This window comes from Schistocerca americana, chromosome 3 (assembly GCF_021461395.2).
Source record: "Schistocerca americana isolate TAMUIC-IGC-003095 chromosome 3, iqSchAmer2.1, whole genome shotgun sequence".
Classification (NCBI taxonomy): domain Eukaryota; kingdom Metazoa; phylum Arthropoda; class Insecta; order Orthoptera; family Acrididae; genus Schistocerca; species Schistocerca americana.
The window spans coordinates 380,245,458-380,266,352 of record NC_060121.1 but is presented as its reverse complement, the minus strand read 5'-3'; the positions used below and the strand labels follow the sequence as shown (position 1 = coordinate 380,266,352).

At 44.4% G+C, this 20,895-nt stretch overlaps 1 protein-coding gene across 2 annotated transcripts in view; it reads right to left on the bottom strand.

Moving 5' to 3' along the window:
* The window catches only part of LOC124606086 (RAB11-binding protein RELCH homolog), a 134,266-nt gene that overhangs the window by 65,945 nt on the left and 47,426 nt on the right, over nucleotides 1-20,895 (bottom strand). Inside the window, exons 10-11 of one of the 2 annotated variants that reach the window (XM_047138051.1) lie at nucleotides 11,426-11,590; nucleotides 6,966-7,128 (exon numbers count right to left, since the gene is read on the bottom strand). In XM_047138051.1, the coding sequence (XP_046994007.1) occupies nucleotides 6,966-7,128; nucleotides 11,426-11,590 (328 nt within the window). The remainder of the gene's footprint in view (nucleotides 1-6,965; nucleotides 7,129-11,425; nucleotides 11,591-20,895) is intronic. The other variant, XM_047138052.1, reaches the window with a different exon arrangement.

Sequence of the window (20,895 nt, the reverse complement as noted above, 5' to 3'; positions counted from 1 at the left end):
TTACATTTTTCACACAATGGAAAATCCAGAATGAAATAATGACAACTTTATGAAATGGGTAGACTGCTACTCACCACATGGCGGAGACATTGAGCCACAAACAGGCACAAGAAAAAGACTACTAAACATGTTAGCTTTTGGCTAGGAGGGAGAACCAATCTGCATCTGGGTGGTGGTGATGGTAAGGATGAGGCTGGGGTGGGGTGGGGGAGGGGGAGGGAAAAGCATGGCATGGGTGAGGACAGTGAGGTGCTTTGTAGGAGCATACAGGGACAATGTGGAGAAAGGTTGGGGTGGTGGGGGGGGGGGGGGGTGGAGGAAGTGGAAAAGAAGAGAACTAAAAAGAATGTGGGCGGGTGTGCGAAATAGAAGGCTGTGAAATTCTAGACTGGGGACAGAGAAGGGGATAGGTGGGTGGAAGACTATTATCAACGGTTGAGTCCATGAGGGTTACGGGAATGTAGGATACATTGCACAGAGAGTTCCCACCTGTGCAGTTCAGATAAGCTGGTATTGGTAGGGAGAATCCAGATGGCACAGGCTGTGAAGCAGTCATTAAAATGAAGAACATTGTGTTGGGCAGTGTGCTCAGCAACTGGTGTTGTGTTGGGCGATGTGCTCAGCAACTGGGTGCTGCAGCTATTTCTTGGTCACAGGTTGTCCGTGGCCATTCATCTGGGCAGAGGGCAGACAGCTTGTTGGTTGTCATGCCTAGGCGTGATCTACAAGTTAAGTTGCAACTACTGTGTTTCGTTCTATGTCGGCATGAAAACTAAAAAGCTGTCTGTCCGCACGAATGGCCACCGACAAACTGAGACCAAGGAACAGCTGGATCATCCATCTACATCTACATCTGCATCTACATTTATACTCCGCAAGCCACCCAACTGTGTGTGGTGGAGGGCACTTTACCTGCCACTATCATTACCTCCCTTTTCTGTTCCAGTCGCGTATGGTTCGCGGGAAGAACGACTGTCTGAAAGCCTCTGTGCGCGCTCGAATATATCTAATTTTGCATTCGTGATCTCCTCGGGAGGTATAAGTAGGGGGAAGCAATATATTCGATACCTCATCCAGAAACACACCCTCTCGAAACCTGGCGAGCAAGCTACACCGCGATACAGAGTGCCTCTCTTGCAGAGTCTGCCACTTGAGTTTGCTAAACATCTCCGTAACACTATCACAGTTACCAAATAACCCTGTGACGAAATGTGCCGCTCTTCTTTGGACCTTCTCTATCTCCTCCGTCAACCCAATCTGGTACGGATCCCACACTGATGAGCAATACTCAAGTATCGGCCAAACGAGTGTTTTCTAAGCCACCTCCTTTGTTGATGGATTAAATTTTCTAAGGACTCTCCCAATGAATCTCAACCTGGTACCCACCTTACCAACAATTAATTTTATATGATCATTCCACTTCAAATCGTTCTGCACGCATACTCCCAGATATTTTACAGAAGTAACTGCTACCAGTGTTTGTTCCGCTATCATATAATCATACAATACAGGATCCTTCTTTCTATGTATTCGCAATACATTACATTTGTCTATGTTAAGGGTCAGTTGCCACTCCCTGCACCAAGTGCCTATAAGCTGCAGATCTTCCTGCATTTCGCTACAATTTTCTAATGCTGCAACTTCTCTGTGTACTACAGCATCATCCGCGAAAAGCCGCATGGAACTTCCGACACTGTCTACTAGGTCATTTATATATATTGTGAAAAGCAATGGTCCCATAACACTCCCCTGTGGCACGCCAGAGGTTACTTTAATGTCTGTAGACGTCTCTCCATTGATAACAACATGCTGTGTTCTGTTTGCTAAAAACTCTTCAATCCAGCCACACACCTGGTCTGATATTCCGTAGGCTCTTATTTTGTTTATCAGGCGACAGTGCGGAACTGTATCGAACCCTTCCGGAAGTCAAGGAAAATAGCATCTACCTGGGAGCCTGTATCTAATATTTTCTGGGTCTCATGAACCTATAAAGCGAGTTGGGTCTCTCACGATTGCTGTTTCCGGAATCCATGTTGATTCCTACATAGTAGATTCTGGGTTTCCAAAAACGACATGATACGCAAGCAAAAAACATGTTCTAAAATTCTACAACAGATCGACGTCAGAGATATAGGTCTATAGTTTTGCGCATCTATTCGACGACCCTTCTTGTAGACTGGGACTACCTGTGCTCTTTTCCAATCATTTGGAACCTTCCGTTCCTCTAGAGACTTGCGGTACACGCCTGTTAGAAGGGGGGCAAGTTCTTTCGCGTACTCTGTGTAGAATCGAATTGGTATCCCATCAGGTCCAGTGGACTTTCCACTGTTGAGTGATTCCAGTTGCTTTTCTATTCCTTGGACACTTATTTCGATGTCAGCCATTTTTTCGTCTATGCGAGGATTCAGAGAAGGAACTGCAGTGCAGTCTTCCTCTGTAAAACAGCTTTGGAAAAAGGTGTTTAGTATTTCAGTTTTACGCATGTCATCCTCTCCCGGAGTGTCTGGATATGCCGTTTTGAGCCACTTACTGATTTAATGTAAGACCAGAACTTCCTAGGATTTTCTGTCAAGTCGGTACATAGAATTTTACTTTCGAATTCACTGAACACTTCACGCATAGCCCTCCTTATGCTAACTTTGACATCGTTTAGCTTCTGTTTGTCTGAGAGGTTTTGGCTGCGTTTACACTTGGAGTGAAGCTCTCTTTGCTTTCGCAGTAGTTTCCTAAACTTTGTTGTTGAACCACGGTGGGTTTTTCCCGTCCCTCACAGTTCTACTCAGCACATGCCTGTCTAAAACGCATTTTACGATTGCCTTGAACTTTTTCCATAAACACTCAACATTGTCAGTGTCGGGACAGAAATTTTCGTTTTGTTCTGTTAGGTAGTCTGAAATCTGCCTTCTATTACTCTTGCTAAACAGAGAAACCTTCCTCCCTTTTTTTATATTCCTATTACCGTATTTACTCGAATCTAAGCCGCACTTTTTTTCCAGTTTTTGTAATCCAAAAAACCGCCTGCGGCTTAGAATCGAGTGCAAAGTAAGCAGAAGTTCTAAAAAAATGTAGGTAGGTGTCGCCACAACTAACTTCTGCCGTCAAATATATGTCGCGCTAGACAGGTATGCTTTGCAGGCACAAAGATAAATACTGGCGCCAAAACCTTTGCATCAGTAACTAAATTAAAAGGTAGAAGAATGTAAACATTAGGCAATGTATTCTTTCGTGTTTGCTGCTATTTTATTTAAATCCTGTCTGCCTAATAAACTACGAAACTAGAACAGCAAACGCAGAAGAATATACATATCGTGTCATGTTTATATTCGTATTATTCTTATGCTGAATAGTGATACAGTCAGAAACTAAGCACGGCAACTGACTAGATTTTTAAATCTAAGATGACCCTAATTTCTGTGCAGAATGTAATGTACTAAAGAAGTCGTCTGCAAAGATTTTCAAACAGAGAAAAATTTTCGCTAAACTCTCGTTCAGAACATCTTCTATCATACGCAGTCTGTTATTTGGTTCTTGTTAATCATTATCAAAGAAAGCAGCAGTTTAAGTAACAACAAATAGCAGACTCTCGCCATTGTTTCGCTTATGAGACAATTCCTCTCTTTTTTCCCTTTTTTTTTTTTTTTTTTTTTTTTTTTTTTTTTTTTTTTTTTTTTTTTAAATTGTAAGCCGTGGTAGCGCGCACAAAAGCAAGCCTTGCCGCGAGCGGCGACAGGTCGTAAACACGCATGATCAGAATGTAACAAACAATGCATGACACAGTACAATAATGCATTTTCAGCTTAGAGTGATAAACACCTATAACAAAGAGAACGGTACTTATCAGATCAAAGCAAAATAAGCAATCGATTCAAACCAGACGAAGCACGCGAAAAAGGAAGGGTACCCGTATAAATACGGACGGAGCGCCTGACATAGCAATGGCTACCTGGTAAAGCTTAACTGTTAAGCTTACGACTCGAACCAAACTACTGTAGCTGTATCTTCATCCATTTGACCTCAATTGTGTTTCACGTTACAGTGGACCAACTGTTTTTCGATTTGGAGGGGAGGTCTAAAACTTTTCTCTCACCTTGAATTTTGAGTCTCAAATTTCGGGAGCGGCTTAGATTCGGGAAAAATTGTTTTCCTTGATTTCTAGTCTCATTTTTCGGGTGCGGCTTAGATTCGAGTGCGGCTTAGATTCGAGTAAATACGGTAACTTCCATATTCAGAGATGCTGCAACGGCCTTATGATCACTGATTCCCTGTCCTGCACTTACAGAGTCGAAAAGTTCGGGTCTGTTTGTTATCAGTAGGTCCAAGATATTATCCCCACGAGTCGGTTCTCTGTTTAATTGCTCGAGGTAATTTTCAGATAGTGCACTCAGTATAATGTCACTCGATGCTCTGTCCCTACCACCCGTCCTAAACATCTGAGTGTCCCAGTCTATATCTGGTAAATTGAAATCTCCACCTAAGACTATAACATGCTGAGAAAATTTACGTGAAATGTATTCCAAATTTTCTCTCAGTTGTTCTGCCACTAATGCTGCTGAGTCGGGAGGTCGGTAAAATGAACCAACTATTAACCTAGCTCGGTTGTTGAGTGTAACCTCCACCCATAATAATTCACATGAACTATCCACTTCTACTTCACTACAGGATAAACTACTACTAACAGAGACAAACACGCCACCACCGGTTGCATGCAATCTATCCCTTCTAAACACCGTCTGTGCCTTTGTAACAATTTCGGCAGAATTTATCTCTGGCTTCAGCCAGCTTTCTGTACCTATAACGATTTCAGCTTCGGTGCTTTCTATCAGCGCTTGAAGTTCTGGTACTTTACCAATGCAGCTTCGACAGTTTACAATTACAATACCGATTGCTGCTTGGCCCCTGCATGTCCTGACTTTGCCCCGCACCCTTTGAGGCTGCTGCCCTTTCTGTACTTGCCCAAGGGGCCATTTAACCTAAAAAACTGCCCAGTCCACGCCACACAACCCCTGCTACCCGTGTAGCCGCTTGCTGTGTGTAGTGGACTCCTGACCTATCCAGCAGAACCCGAAACCACACCACCCTATGGCGCAGGTCGAGGAATCTGCAGCCCACACAGTCGCAGAACCATCTCAGCCTCTGATTCAGACCCTCCACTCGGCTCTGTATCAAAGGTCCGCAGTCAGTCCTATCGATGATGCTGCAGATGGTGAGCTCTGCTTTCATCCCACTAGCAAGACTGGCAGTCTTCACCAAATCAGATAGCCGCCGGAAGCCAGAGAGGATTTCCTCCGAGCCATAGCGACACACATCATTGGTGCCGACATGAGCGACCACCTGCAGATGGGTGCACACTGTACCCTTCATGGCATCCGGAAGGACCCTTTCCACATCTGGAATGACTCCCCCCGGTATACACACGGAGTCCACATTGGTTTTCTTCCCCTCTCTTGCTGCCATATCCCTAAGGGGCCCCATTACGCACCTGACATTGGAGCTCCCAACTACCAGTAAGCCCACCCTCTGCGACCGCCCGGATCTTGCAGACTGAGAGGCAACCTCTGGAACAGGACAAGCAGCCATGTCCGGCCGAAGGTCAGACAAACTGGAGAGGCCTTCCGTTCAGCCCTCCGGAATGTCTTTCGCCCCCTGCCACACCTCGAGACGATCTCCCACTCTACCACAGGTGAGGGATCAGCCTCAATGTGGGCAGTATCCCGGGCAGCCACAGTCGTAGTCCGATCGGGGGATGCGTGGGACGAGGTGGCTGTCCCCGACAAACCCCCATCCAGACCCCCACAGTGATGCCCATTGGCAACAGCCTCAAGCTGTGTGACCGAAGCCAACATTGCCTGAAGCTGGGAGCGAAGGGATGCCAACTCAGCCTGCATTCGAACACAGCAGTTGCAGTCCCTATCCATGCTAAAAACTGTTGTTCAAAGAACGTCTGAACTAATCTACAGAGAGCACAAACAATTTGACACAAAATTTAAACAGTTATTAAAATACATGATTGCCTAGTAAATGCAGTAATGCTGCTACTTGTGCACTGCTGACACACTGCTCGGCGGCGGAAGGAGACTACATGATTTTACACTATTCAGGTACTAAAACGCGATGCTACAACTCTCAAATACTATAACACGCCCGAAATTTATGAATTAAACAATGCAAATACCAAAACACGCAAAGAAATTGAGAATTAAACTATGTAATAAATAAATTAGCTAAGAGTATACGACTTGCTGCTGGCAACTGCTTATCCAACGGCGGCAGGGAGCACCCAACACAACATTCTTCATTTTAATGACTGCTTCACAGTCTGTGCCATCTGGATCCTTCTTACCAGCACCAGCTTTACTGAAATGTGCAGGTGGGAACATGCCCTTTCTATGTTCCATAGCATTTCTGGCCTCAATATTTGTTAGTCATTGTCCATCACCCACCTATCCCCTTCCCTGTTCCCAGTCCAGCACTACACAGCCTTCCATTCCAGAAGTGCACCACAGACTTTTTACTTCTCTCCTTTTATGATCCCCCACTCCACCCTCTCCCCACCTCCTCCCTGTTTTATGCTCCCAAAAACAGCACATTACCGTCCACACCCATACACTGCTCTTCCTTACTCCCACTGCCCAGGTTACTTCTCCCGTATCATGCAGTAGCTCGCAGTCTGGCCTTGGCAGACAGAGACAATGGTCATGTGTGTGTAAACTGCATTTGCAGGATTGTGCACATGTATGTTGTCTATTTCAGAAGAAGGCCTTCTGGCCAAAAGTTAATCTATTTAGTAGTCATTTTGTTGTGCCTGTCTATGACTCAATATCTCCACTGCAGGCTGAGTAGCAATCTATCCTTTTAATAATATTACATCCTTAATATTTACAGACATTTATCAACATGACAAATACTTTATTAAAATTTATTTCATACTGTTAACTGATGTAGAACAGTAATATTAATCTACTTACGAATGGAGCTCGCAGCCTGAGTATCTAAGGTCTCTAAGACTGGTTTTACTGCTACTACAGACATCACAATGTAAGGCACCAGAGTCTTTAGAACAATTACAGGGGACAGAAGGCGTTGTTCTGCGTTCTTTTGCATTGCTGTTCCTGGAGAATTTGGTGGGCTCTGTGAACAAAACATAATTTGTTTAACAAACTTAAAATATAATGAAATACTTCATTAGCATCTAGGAAGGTTTTAGAGTGAATCAAATGAATGTCTTTAGCATAATAAAAGCAAATTACAGAATCACCTAGTTTGTTGGACACAGGAACATCCGGTACTGCAAATGATGAATAACAATTAAAAATGGGAATTATGTGTCAATAATCTAAAGATTTATGTCTCTCCTCTTAGTCTTGAGAGTTTGCTTTGAAACTTCTGGCCATATTATGTGTATGGGAATGAAGTTTACTTGCACAACATTACAGATTTAAATCTGAACAGTTCTTTCCTAGTGAAACTGATTGGTGAGCTGGTTCTGAAGATAGAGGAAGACAAAGATTATTTTGTGTGTGTGTGGGGGGGGGGGGGGGGAGTCTCTCAATGTAAAATATTATACAGGTCATCTCCACCCATCCAAAATGCATGCCAGAGAGAGAGAGAGAGAGAGAGAGAGAGAGAATGCAAATGTGCAGGCTAACTAGCCCCACCCCCTATACATGGGGCAGATCATGCTTTAGCCAACCCAACAACATTTCTAGATATCAGCACAAAATAACAATGCTTTTGGGAGAATCTGATGCATATTTTGACCAACAATGTTAGAGGACCATAATTCCTAAATACGGCAAAGGAATTTTTGTCTCACAGTCACATTTATGTTTTTATGCATTTGGCTTTGAGCACATAAAAATGCCTGAAAAATAAATTCATTTTAAATACTCAGAAAGATACAATTGAATTGAGTACTGCAAGCATGAAAGCTGCAACTAGCATAAAATTAATGCAACATAAAATTAATCCAGCATTTTCATTAGTTTACTTTCAGTCTAGGGGTTCAGCTGCTATTTTTGACATAGAAATGAAAGAGGTGGAACAATAATCTCTCACTATAAGAAAAAAAGAACTGACACACAGCTGCTGCACTTACTGTCCCAGTTCCATTATTATACCAGGAAATACAACGAAACAAGAGTTGTCATGCTTTTCAGACAACTGGAGGATATCATGGTGGAATGATTTATACCATTTTCAAGGAATACCTACAGACTTCAACACCTCCAGGATATTTTGAATAGGCATGATACTGACTTTACTACATTAGTGATCATTTCAAGATTTACCACACTTATGTACAACCAGCTGAGCAGCAAAGGCATAAACATTTGTGTCAAAAGGTCACAAGAAAAAACTGGACCTGAGAGATGTTCAACACTATTGACTAAAAATAAAATTTCAATGAAGATGGCACTGAGTTCTATAATAACGCTCTGCCAAATAGAACACTGCATTTTAAGCAAAGAAGTCTAACAATGGGGAAATCCAGGAGTACAGAGTAACTGTTTTGCATATGATCAAGCTGATTAGCTACAAATTTTCAGCACTTGAAAAAACCTACTACTATTATATCAATGGCATAGTTGGATATATCAACAGTATCTTGATATCTGGCATGCACACTCTGGATACAAAGCTGACAAGTTGATACAAATTGTGCTTCCATACCAGCATAAAATAAGAAAGGAATAACTGCCACTTCACAGAAATGCTGAAATCTATAGAAAAAGTCATGTCCTTCCATGTAAGTCCTGTAACTGTTGACATTTACGAGAGGAAGCAGATCATTTCTGGGGAAAAAAACAACTTGATGGAAAAAAAAAAAAAAAAAATTGCAACAAATGCTATCTGTCACGTATATACATACGCTGCAAACACTATTTAGTTTTGTCATCCCCTACAACTTCAAGTCCAAGCCAGTAGTTTCTACACTTGCAGAATTGATCAAATACTCTAGTGTTTGGAAAAAGTCATTGGATAAGAGTATGTTATTAATTATTTTTATGTGGTATTCACCTTAAATAAAAATTGTCACACCCAAAGATCACTACAAATTTTTGCATCAGTTCAACAATGTGTGTATTACAACAACAAGAGGCATTTAATAAATAACGCAACACAATTTTTTTCCTGAAAACTGTTTGGTTTTATTCAGGATTCCAGTACACCATATTATTATTATTCACTCTTTTGACTACAATAACCTATTTTAGAACATAATCTCTGTTCAATGCAACAGCCTTATGCCACCTTACTAGGAGGAACCGTGTGCCCGCATGGTAGCACTCTACCCATCAATGACAGAGACAACGTCTTGCTGCATCAATAAGTTCCCCATCATACACGTGCAGCTTCCTGCGGAGTTCATCCTTCATTGGGTCAAACAAATGGAAGTCTGAAGGTATGAGGTCCAGGCTGCATGGCTGGTGAGGAAGAATAGTCCAATGAAGTTTCGTGAGCTCCTATCGGGTGTGCAGACCTTTGTGAGGCCTTGCATTGTCATGGAGAAGGAGAAATTTATTTACATTTTTGTGGCACCAAAAACGCAGAAGTCATCTCTACAATTTCCTGGGGGTAGCACAATACACTTCAGAGTTGATCACTGCACCATGAGGAAGGACCTCAAATAGAAGAACCACTTCAGAGTGCCCGAAGACCGACTCCAGTGAGGATGCAGCTTTGAACTTTTTCTTCAGAGGAGAGGTGGTGTGGTGCCACTCCACGGATTGGCAATTTCTTACCTGTTAAAAGTGATGAACCCTTGCTTCATTGCCTGCAATGATGTTCGACAAAATATGGTCATGATCACTATCATAACGCACAAGCAATTGCACACAGATGGCCCTTTGTTGCTCTTTACAGTCTTCTGTTAGGTGGCAAGTAACCCAAAGGGTGCAAACCTTTGAGCAATCCAACTGGTGGATAGGTGAGTCAGCACTACCAATGGAGACACTGAGTTGAGTAGCAAGGTGTTGGATTGTGATCCATTGATCACCTTGAATGAGTATGTCCACATATCCTAACACTGCAGGAATTACAGCTGTGTGCAGCCAGCCAGCATGCAGGAAATCAGATAGGTTTGTGCAACCTTGTACCAATGATGACAGACGTCTCATCAAATGACTCACGTGCTTTTGTTCACTGCCAGGTCTCTGTAGACATTCTGACGCACTTATGAATATTTGCAACACTCTGATTTCTGCCACAAGAAACTCAATGACAGCTCTCTACTTGGACTGCACCTTCTTCAAAAAATCCATTTTGAATGCTACACATAGTGCCACCACCTACAGGGACTTCATGAGCCTATAGGGGCTGAAGTGGGAATATTCCATGATGTCCCATGACAAATTCCATATTTTCCTCAACCAAAACTGGCCAATAAAAATAATGTGTTGCATTACTTATTGAATACTCCTTGTAGATGAATGTCCACTACATCTTAAAGATCTACAACTCAGGAATATTACCAGTGATCAGGAAATTATGGTGTAAACCAGCACTGAACTTCCAAGGTAATAATAACAGCACAGTTGTCAAATATAACACAGCTATTACGGCACCAACCAAACACTGTTATGCGAGTTAAAAAAGAGCTACAGTATACCAAATGTGAATACAAAAATATACATTGTATGTCAAGTCCTGTTACTAAAAAGTTGGTTTGCATGTGTAAATAGTCACGAGGTAAGATTTAAAAAAAGTGTACACGATACAAGGAAGGAAAGTTAATCTAACACTTAGATCAGATGAGACATAAGAAGCCAGAGTAAAAAGAAGGAAGTAGGGATAAAGTATAAAGTCGACTTCGCAAAGCTCTTATTGACTTAAACACGATTTATAGGTGATAGATGAGTTTCAACAACTGGAGAGTCGCATTTCGAAGATATCTTTGTGACTTTAGGATAAAAAATGAACAGACAGAAGAAGAAGAAGATTATGATGATGATGATGATAACAATGAATTGACAAATAAAATAAATCAGAAGAAAAGACGGGACATCAAAATAAAATAAAAGACAGACAATGGTGATAAGGTAAAAAAGTAAAGGAAATAAGTTTTGCTTTTTTCTCTCTTGAAAAAGAGAAATCTCCGTGTACTTGTTTACAACCCAGGGCCAACAGAAATCCATGAGAAACCCTTGTTTCCTCGGAAGGTGGGAGGGCAAGGAGGGGGGGGGGGGGAGGAGGGAGGGAGGGAGAGGGAGAGAGAGAGAGAGAGAGAGAGAGAGAGAGAGAGAGAGAGAGAGAGAGAGAGAAAGAGAGATGTCCCTCTCAGAGAATAGGCAGAGGTTCCTTTTGTTGTACTTCACGGTGACTTCATGTATATCTGTCTTAGTTGTTTGTCAATACATTTTAGCATTTTGCAGTTTATTTGGGAACGAAAAAGATATGCCTAATTCTCATAATGTTCAATTATTACCTTCACCTGGATGTGAATCCGCTGGAGAAGTCTGGTGAGAAGATGTGTATGTAGTCGTCCTATGTCCAGTGACCACTGTGCCAGGACTGGAAACAAGATGTTTGTTGCACTAGCCACCACACTTGCTGCTGGATCATCCAATGCAGTCATTGAGAGCTCCTCACACTGGAAAAAAGTTTTTTTTACTGTTTGTGCACTCGGCTGAGTAACAGCAGATTCCACAGACAACAAAAAATATTTAATGAAATATATGATAACCATACTTCTATAGAATCATTCTCGCAGTGTTTTACTACTTACCTGTCTCATTATTTCTAATGATATCATTTCCATGTTATCAACTTGTAAACATAATGTAATAACTAAAATCTCAATTTTTCACTGTTTATGGATTACAAGACTTCACAAATTTTTCACCTTTCATCTCAAAGTACAGATGTATTATTTATTTCTTGAAGATAGGGCTGGACCCCACACTGTTGCAGCACTAATTTTTAACATGAAAGTTGCGTTTGCATATGAAAAACAGGTTCAGTGCTAACAACAAATCAAAGCCTGAATAAAACAGGGCTAAAAAAAAAACTTCTTGAATGATTATTGTTGGTTGTATCCATGTCTTTTATATTTACACAATGTGTTTTGTACAACATTCTCATCTGGCCAGTTTTAGATGCTGTAGTATCCCATATCACGTGCATTCATGTGCCAGGAGATCTGATGATTGGATAGCAACCAGAGTGCTTTTCTGATATCATGATGAAAAAGAGAATCCCCAACTGATGAAAAGTCCAACACCATCACTATCCTTAAGCAGGAAAACCAATCAATGAGTCAATATACAAGATTCTCAAAAAATAGTAATCTACAAAAAGACAACTCTGCTATAACATTTGAGAAAATTCTGATTGAAAAGCTGCCTTTTGCCCAGAAAGGAGCTGTACAGACCATATAACGTCACTCATGACTTACACAGAAACAGGCTTTCATAAACGTTTGAAATAAACAACTAAATTTTTAGATTTCTCAGCAGCTTACAATACAGTCGGGAGACAGCATCTTCTCTACAAACCCATTCAAATAATCCTATACAGAAAAACAGTCCAACTTTTAACAGCATGCTTGCCACCAGATCATTTTGGATCATACTGGGCAACAGCATAAGCTCTTCAAAGATGCTAAACGATGGACTACCTCAGGGACCTGTCTCTGTTCCACTGCTGTTTAATTGGTACATCTACAGTATGCCTAAAACTAGAGCTCTTAAGTTAGGATATGACAATGACTGAGTGCAGGCAGCAGGACAACAAAATTTTCAAGAAATGGAAGCCATCTTAACATCTCATTTGGTGATAATGGGAACATACTTTCAGAAGTGACAATTGAAACCAAACAGCTTACTTTCATTTGTGTGACAGAGTGGTGAACAGACAGTGCCCCTACTTCATCATAATCAGCACCCAAAATATCTAGGAGTCATATTGAATGACCCACTGCCTTACAAGAAGCATCGAAGATGTGCATTAGGAACAACATCCCACACAAGTTGTGGTGGTGGTGGTGGTGGTGGTGGTGGGTGAGTGGGTGGGTGGGGGGGCTCTGCTGCTGAAACTGTACATTTCAGCACTTTGACTAGTCTACTGTACAACAGAATACGGTGCTCCTTTATGGCTCAGTAGTGTGTGCGTGCGTGCGTGAACGCGTGCGCGCGCCCACACACACACACACACACACACACACACACACACACACACACACAATGCTTGATGCACAGCTGAACAACATAATGAGAAATATCAGCGGTACACAAGGCCAATCCCTGCCCATACTGCACCACATTCTACTCTCTGGCCTTCAATGAAAAGCAGCTCAGCTCTTCTCCATGAGTTTAAATGCATACAAGGCAACCCACAACTATATATACGCCAAGATGCAGTTTTCCTAGATATAAATTGGCTTCTATGAGGAAAACCATCCATAAGAACAGCCACAGAATTGCAGCATACACCTCAATTCAATTTAACCCAGTCACATGAACCAGATTGGACAGAGAGTTGCCCTCCGCACTGTCAGAACTTGTCCTGTATAAGAAATAAACACGCTGTCTTCAACAAGTCGTGCAGAATATGGACAACGATTAACATAACATGCACCAGCCATGGCAGAAGCACAGACTCTCTTTTTCTTATGTGATTGTGGAGTAGCCAAGGCAAACCATTTGCCACACTATTACAGAATGTCCCAGCAGGGCATATTATGGAACCTTCAATGAGTTCCTGATAGCTATGAATGATGTAATCAATTTTATTAAGATCTTAAATGTATGTCTGTAAATTACATGTGCTACTGTTGGTATTTTATTTAATATTATGCTTAAAACCCCTACAGTAAATAAATTTACATTATATTGTTGTTGTTGTGGTCTTCAGTCTGAAGACTGCTTTGATGTAACTCTCCAGACTACTCTATCCTGTGCAATCCTCTTCATCTCTAAATAACTACTACATTCTATATAAAAACAAAGATGAGGTGACTTACCGAACAAAAGCGCTGGCAGGTCGATAGACACACAAACAAACACAAACATACACACAAAATTCAAGCTTTCGCCACAAACTGTTGCCTCATCAGGAAAGAGGGAAGGAGAGGGAAAGACGAAAGGATGTGGGTTTTAAGGGAGAGGGTAAGGAGTCATTCCAATCCCGGGAGCGGAAAGACGAATATATGTCTGCTTGTGTCTGTATGTGTGGATGGATATGTGCGTGTATGCGAGTGTATACCTGTCCTTTTTTCCCCCTAAGGTAAGTCTTTCCGCTCCCGGGATTGGAATGACTCCTTACCCTCTCCCTTAAAACCCACATCCTTTCGTCTTTCCCTCTCCTTCCCTCTTTCCTGATGAGGCAACAGTTTGTTGCGAAAGCTTGAATTTTGTGTGTATGTATGTGTCTGTTTGTGTTTCTATCGACCTGCCAGTGCTTTCGTAAGGTAAGTCACCTCATCTTTGTTTTTATATATAATTTTTCCCACGTGGAATGTTTCCTTCCATTATATTAACTACTACATTCTACGTCTATTTGAACCTGTTTACTGTGTCCAACTCTGTTTCCTCCTACACTTTTTACACTTCCCTCCAAAACTAAACTGATGATTCCCTGATGTCTCAGAATGAGTCCTATCAACAAATCCCATTTTTAGTCAATTATGCCACAAGATTATTCTCCCCCCATTCCTAATCAGTACTTCCTTGTTAGCTATGTAATCTACCCATCTAATACTCAGCATTCTTCTGTTGCACTACATTTCAAAAGCTTCTATTCTCTTCTTTCCTGAACAGTTTATCAATGAGTGGCCAGCCAAAACAGAATTGGCTACATTCATATTATTTTTCTTTTATATTTTTATGTATACTCCATGAACAGCACAATCTCTAAGTCATTCACCTACTTTCTTATTTTTCTTATAATGTTAACGCAATTTATTTTCTCTCACTATCTGCCTGTGTTACACTTTTGTAAATTTATTCTGAATATAACATGTAGTTAACTTATTTCAAAAATACACAGACAATCTTATATACAAAAGCTGCATCATCAACAAAAAAAAAAACATTTCAATCATCAGTTTCTTTTTTTTTCCCTCTCTTTTTTTTTTTTTTTTTTTTTTGTGGTTTTAGGGCGCACAACTTCAATGGTGATTAGCGCCCAGACTACGTTAGGAATGCACCGTGAGGCACAAGTTTACAACAGCAACTAAAAGGGAAAACATGATAAAAGACAGATTGACAGGCATAGGATTAAAAAAACAGCATAATCAAATGTCCTTAGAGAGGTTTGTCAAGTTGATAAAGTGAAGAATGCGAGCAGCTGCTCCTGGGTCATCCGCTAAAATGGCATCTAGAGTACATGGCAGGCCAAGATCAAGACGCAGTGTAGTAAAATCCGGACAGGACGTTAAAATGTGGCGGACCGTCAGCAATTGCCCACATGGGCAGAACGGTGCCGGCACAGCCGTCAGCAGATGGCGATGGCTGAACCGGCAGTGTCCAATTCGTAACCAGGCCAAAACGACCTCCTCCCGCCGAGAAGGGTGTGAGGACATCGTCCAAGCTGCGGGAAGAGGTTTCAAGTCCCGAAGCTTGTTGTCCGTAAGTGCAGCCCAATCGGCATGCCACAGCGATAACATGCGCCGACAAATGACCCTGCTACAATCTGATGAAGGGACACAACAAGAAGCTGTCCGAGGCTGGAGGATCACAGCCTTGGCCGCGGTATCTGCAGATTCGTTCCCAGGGATACTGACATGGCCAGGAACCCACATAAAGCTAACCGGAGAACCGTTGCCCACCAGCTGCTGAAGAGAGCGTTGGATCCGGTGCATGAAAGGGTGAACCGGATACGGATCACTGAGGCTCTGGATGGCGCTCAGGGAATCGGAGCAGATGACATAAGCAGAATGTCGGTGGCGGCAGATGTAAAGAGCAGCCTGGTAGAGGGCAAAGAGCTCAGCTGTGAAGACCGAACAATGGCCATGGAGCCGGTATTTGAAACTTTGTGCCCCGACAATAAAAGAACACCCGACCCCGTCATTGGTCTTAGAGCCATCTGTATAAATGAAGGTCATATTAATGAACTTCGAACGAAGTTCGACAAAACGGGAGTGGTATACCGAACCGGGGGTAACCTCCTTTGGGAGCGAGCTGAGGTCAAGGTGAACGCGAACCTGAGCCTGGAGCCAAGGTAGCGTGTGGCTCTCGCCCACTCGAAAGGTTGCAGGGAGTGAAAAATCAAGGTGTTGAAGGAGGCAACGAAAGAGAACTCCAGGGGGTAGCAGGGCAGAGGCATAAAACCCGTATTGACGGTCGAGAGAGTCGTCAAAAAAGGAATGATAAGACGGGTGGTCGGGCATTGAAAGTAGCCGACAGGCATACCGACAAAGCAGTATATCGTGCCGGTAGGTGAGTGGCAATTCACCGGCTTCAGCATGAAGACTCTCGACGGGACTAGTATAAAACGCTCCGATCGCAAGACGTAAACCCCGATGTTGGATGGAATTGAGGCGGCGTAAGATGGACGGCCGTGCAGAGGAGTATACGAAGCGCCCATAATCCAGCTTGGAGCGGACGATCGACCAATATAGGCGAAGTAGGACAGTTTGATCCGCTCCCCACGACATACTACTGAGAACACGGAGGACATTTAGAGAATGGGTACAACGGGCAGCCAAATATGACACATGTGGAGACCAGCTAAGTTTCCTGTCAAATGTAAGACCTAAAAATTTTGTTGTCTCCACGAATGGGAGAGCAATGGGACCGAGTTGTAAGGACGGTGGGAGAAACTCTTTGTAGCGCCAGAAGTTAATACAGACCGACTTCTCGGCAGAAAAACGGAAGCCATTGGCGACACTCCAGGAGTAAAGACGGTCAAGAGAACGCTGAAGACAGCACTCCAGGAAACGTGTACGCTGCGCGCTGCAATAGATGGTAAAATCGTCCAACACGTACCCTGAACTGTCGATCCATTAAAAAGGAGCGAATAAAAAGAGGGAGGCGACCGCGAAGGCCCCATATATGCATGGTGCGGAGAATGCCTGCCCTCCAACAGGTGTCCTAAGCCTTCTCCAAATTAAAGAACACAGCCGCGATCGGGCGCTTCCGCAAGAAGTTATTCATAATGAAGGTTGACAAGGTAACCAGATGGTCAACAGCAGAGCAGCGCCTACGAAATCCACATTGTACAAAGGTAAGTAGGTGTCGAGATTCGAGCAGCCACACCAAACAAGAGTTAACCATTCGCTCCAACACCTTACAGACACAGCTGGTAAGCGAGATGGGTCGATAACTGGAAGGCAAGTGCTTGTCCTTCCCCGGCTTAGGAATCGGTACAACAATAGACTCACGCCAGCATGCGGGAACATGTCCCTCAATCCAGATGCGATTATAAGTACGAAGAAGGAAATCTTTACCCGCAGGAGAAAGGTCTTCAGCATCTGAATACGAATAGAATCAGGCCCTGGAGCGGAGGACCGTGACCGGGCAAGTGCATTTTCGAGTTCCCGCATGGTGAATGGGGCATTATAACTTTCACGATTCGAGAAGCGGAAGTTAGGTGGCCTTGCCTCCTCTGCCTGTTTTCGGGGCAGGAAGGCAGGGTGGTAATGAGCGGAGCTCGAAACCTCTCGAAAAAGCGGCCGAAGGCATTGGAGACATCCTCAGGGGCCACAAGGACGTCATTCGCGACCGTCAAGCCAGAAACTGGTGAGTGGACCTTAGTGCCAGATAGCCGGTGCAGGCTACCCCAGACAACAGAAGGAGGAGTAAAACTGTTGAAGGTGCTTGTGCAAGCAGCCCAGCTGGCTTTCTTGTTTTCTTTAATAATACGACGGCACTGCGCACGTAATCGTGTATAATTGATACAATTCGCCACTGTAGGGTGGGCGTTGAAAGGTGCGTAAAGCACATCGACGAGCACGTAAAGCGTCTCTACATGCTGCGGTCCACCAGGGGACCGGTACGCAATGTGGAGAAGAAGTAGTGTGAGGGATGGAATATTCAGCAGCAGTGAGAATGACTTCCGTGAGGTGTGCGACCTGACTATCGCAGCTTGTGAAGGTTTGATCCTGAAAGGCCGACCTGGAAGAGAAGAGCCCCCAGTCTGCTTTGGAGATGTTCCAACTAGTTGAGCACGGAGAGGGGGTATGATGCAGGAGATGGATAACACACGGGAAGTGGTCACTCGAATATGTATCAGAAAATGCATACCACTCAAACCGGCATGCAAGTTGGGTAGTACATATAGAGAGGTCTAAATGGGAATAGGTGTGACATGTGTCCGAAAGAAAAGTAGGGGCGCCAGTATTGAGGCAGACAAGATTGAGCTGGTTGAAAAGGTCTGCTAACAGGGAGCCCCTCGGGCAGGATGCTGGAGAGCCCCAAAGGGGATGGTGGGCATTGAAGTCTCCAGTTAACAAAAATGGTGCAGGTAGTTGAGCAATAATTTGCATCATGTCTGCCCTGGTAACGGCAGACGACGATGGAGTGTAAACGGTACAAATGGAAAATGTAAAAGGGGGGAGAGTAATTCGGATGGCAACTGCCTGCAGGCCGGTGTGCAATGTGATGGGGTCGTAGTAAATATCATCCCAGACCAGCAACATAACCCCGCCATGAGCCGGAATACCTACCACAGGGGGTAGGTCAAAACGCACAGAGGTGTAGTGTGCCAAGGCAATTTGATCGCATGGGCGTAGCTTCGTTTCCTGGCGGGCTACGACGAGCGGACGGTGCAAGCGGAGCAGCAACTTCAAGTCCTCTCGGTTGGAGCGAATGCTGCGAATATTCCAGTGAATAAGTGCCATCGTGAGAAGAAAAGGAAGATGAAAGAAGGGGTCACCTCGAAGGCCGCTGAGGGCCTGGCGTCGAGCGAGCACTGCCGCCACCATCAGTAGGCGGACAGTCATCGTCCATTGGTTCTATAGGTTCATCGGCCATCTTGTTAAGATGGCCGGGAGGGGGAGCTTCCTCTGCAGGTGAACGGCCAAGTGTTCGGCTACCAGCGGTGCGACCAGGCGAAACGGATGACGGCCTGGGGTGGCAACCGCTGGGTGGCGCAGGAGAAGAAATGCGCCGTGGCGGAGAAGGAGAACTGTGCTTCCTATGAGCCTTCTTGGAAGGTCGTTTCTTGGATGTACTGGTCGATGGCTGGGAGGTCGAGGTATGTAGGAAGTCTGCACAGGACAGGTCCTTCTTGAAGGCCCGTGCATCTGACTTCTGGGTCTTCGTCTTGGCAGAAGCTGATGGGAGTGCTTGTGTCTGAGGGGTGACGGGAGGAAGAGGAGACGCCGACCGCGCGATCTTAGCACTGGCCAAACGGACGACCGTGGTGCTGAAGGTCAGATCGCATGTCTGGGTTGCCACCTCCCTGGTAGTCCGAGGAGAGGCGAGGTCAGTACTGTATTTCCCCGCTGGGAACAGCGTGGGCTTCCTACTAGCAAATAGCTTGCGAGCAGCTGAGGTGGACACTTTCTCTTTGACCCGAATTTCTTGGATACAGCGTTCTTCCTTATAGATGGGACAGTCACGGGAGAACGCTGCATGGTCATCCTGACAGTTCACACAACGAGGAGACGGAGGTGGACAGTCACCCTCATGGGCATCCCTGCCACAAGTGACACATTTAGCCGCATTGGAACAAGACTGGCGAGTGTGATTAAAACGCTGACACTGGTAGCAGCGCGTAGGTGTCGGGACATAGGGGCGAACAGAAATAACCTCGTAGCCCGCTTTGATGCGCAATGGCAGCTGAACACTATCAAAGGTCAAGAAAAGTGTCTGGGTCGGTACAAGGTCATTGTTGACCTTTTTCATGACCCTATGGACAGCCGTCACGCCCTGCTCAGCGAGGAAAGACTGAATCTCCTTGTCAGTCAATCCGTCGAGTGATCTAGTATATACCACACCACGAGACGAATTCAAAGTTCGGTGAGCCTCCACCCGGACAGGGAACATGTACAGGAGTGTGGCCCGAAGCAGTTTTTGTGCCTGAAAGGCGCTCTCAGTTTCTAGTAACAAGGTACCATTACGCAACCTGGTACAAGACTTAACAGTTCCGGCTATGGCATCTACGCCCTTCTGGATAACGAAAGGGTTGACAGAGGAAAAATCCTTTCCGTCCTCAGATCGAGAAACGACGAGGAACTGTGGGGCAAGCGGTAGTACTTTTGTCACTGGTGGCTGGTCAAGTTTCCGTTTGTGGGCAGAAGTCGAGAGAGGAGAAGAAGAAGAAGAAGAAGAAGAGAAATCCATTGCGGAGGAATCCCCCATGATTGCCAGCATCTCCGATGGTGCGCTCCTTCCTTGTGGGGACCTTCTCAGAGGGCACTCCCACCTTACGTGGATGTTTACACCTCAGGTCACACCTCCCGAGAAACAGACGGAGGGACCAATCGGCATAGTCAGAAGGTATCATCTCAGGCAATCACCCCTCCCTGGGCCTGGCCTTTACCAGGGGGTACGTGCGTGCCTTACTTGTCGACCCAGGGCGGGGAATTACGCGTTACCCCATCACTGGCTACGCTTGCGAACGCATGGGTCGGTCTTCAGGCGCACACAGGGAGGAAGGAAGAAGAGGAAAAAGAAGAGAGAGAGGGAGAGAGAGGACAGACTGTCTCAAACGCTGAGGCGGAGACCAGAGAAGGCAAGGAGAAGAAGGCAAGGAGAAGAAGGCAAGGAGAAGAAGGCAAGGAGAAGAAGGCAAGGAGAAGAAGGCAAGGAGAAGAAGGCAAGGAGAAGAAGGCAAGGAGAAGAAGGCAAGGAGAAGAAGGCAAGGAGAAGAAGGCAGAGGAAAGAGTAAGGAAGACAGTGAGATGGAGAAGAACAAAGAAAGGAACCAACCAAAGGAAGGAAGAAACGAGAAGAAGTGAAAAACCAAAATGACCGCAAATATAGGCAGGCGCTAACTACCCCCTTGAGGGGG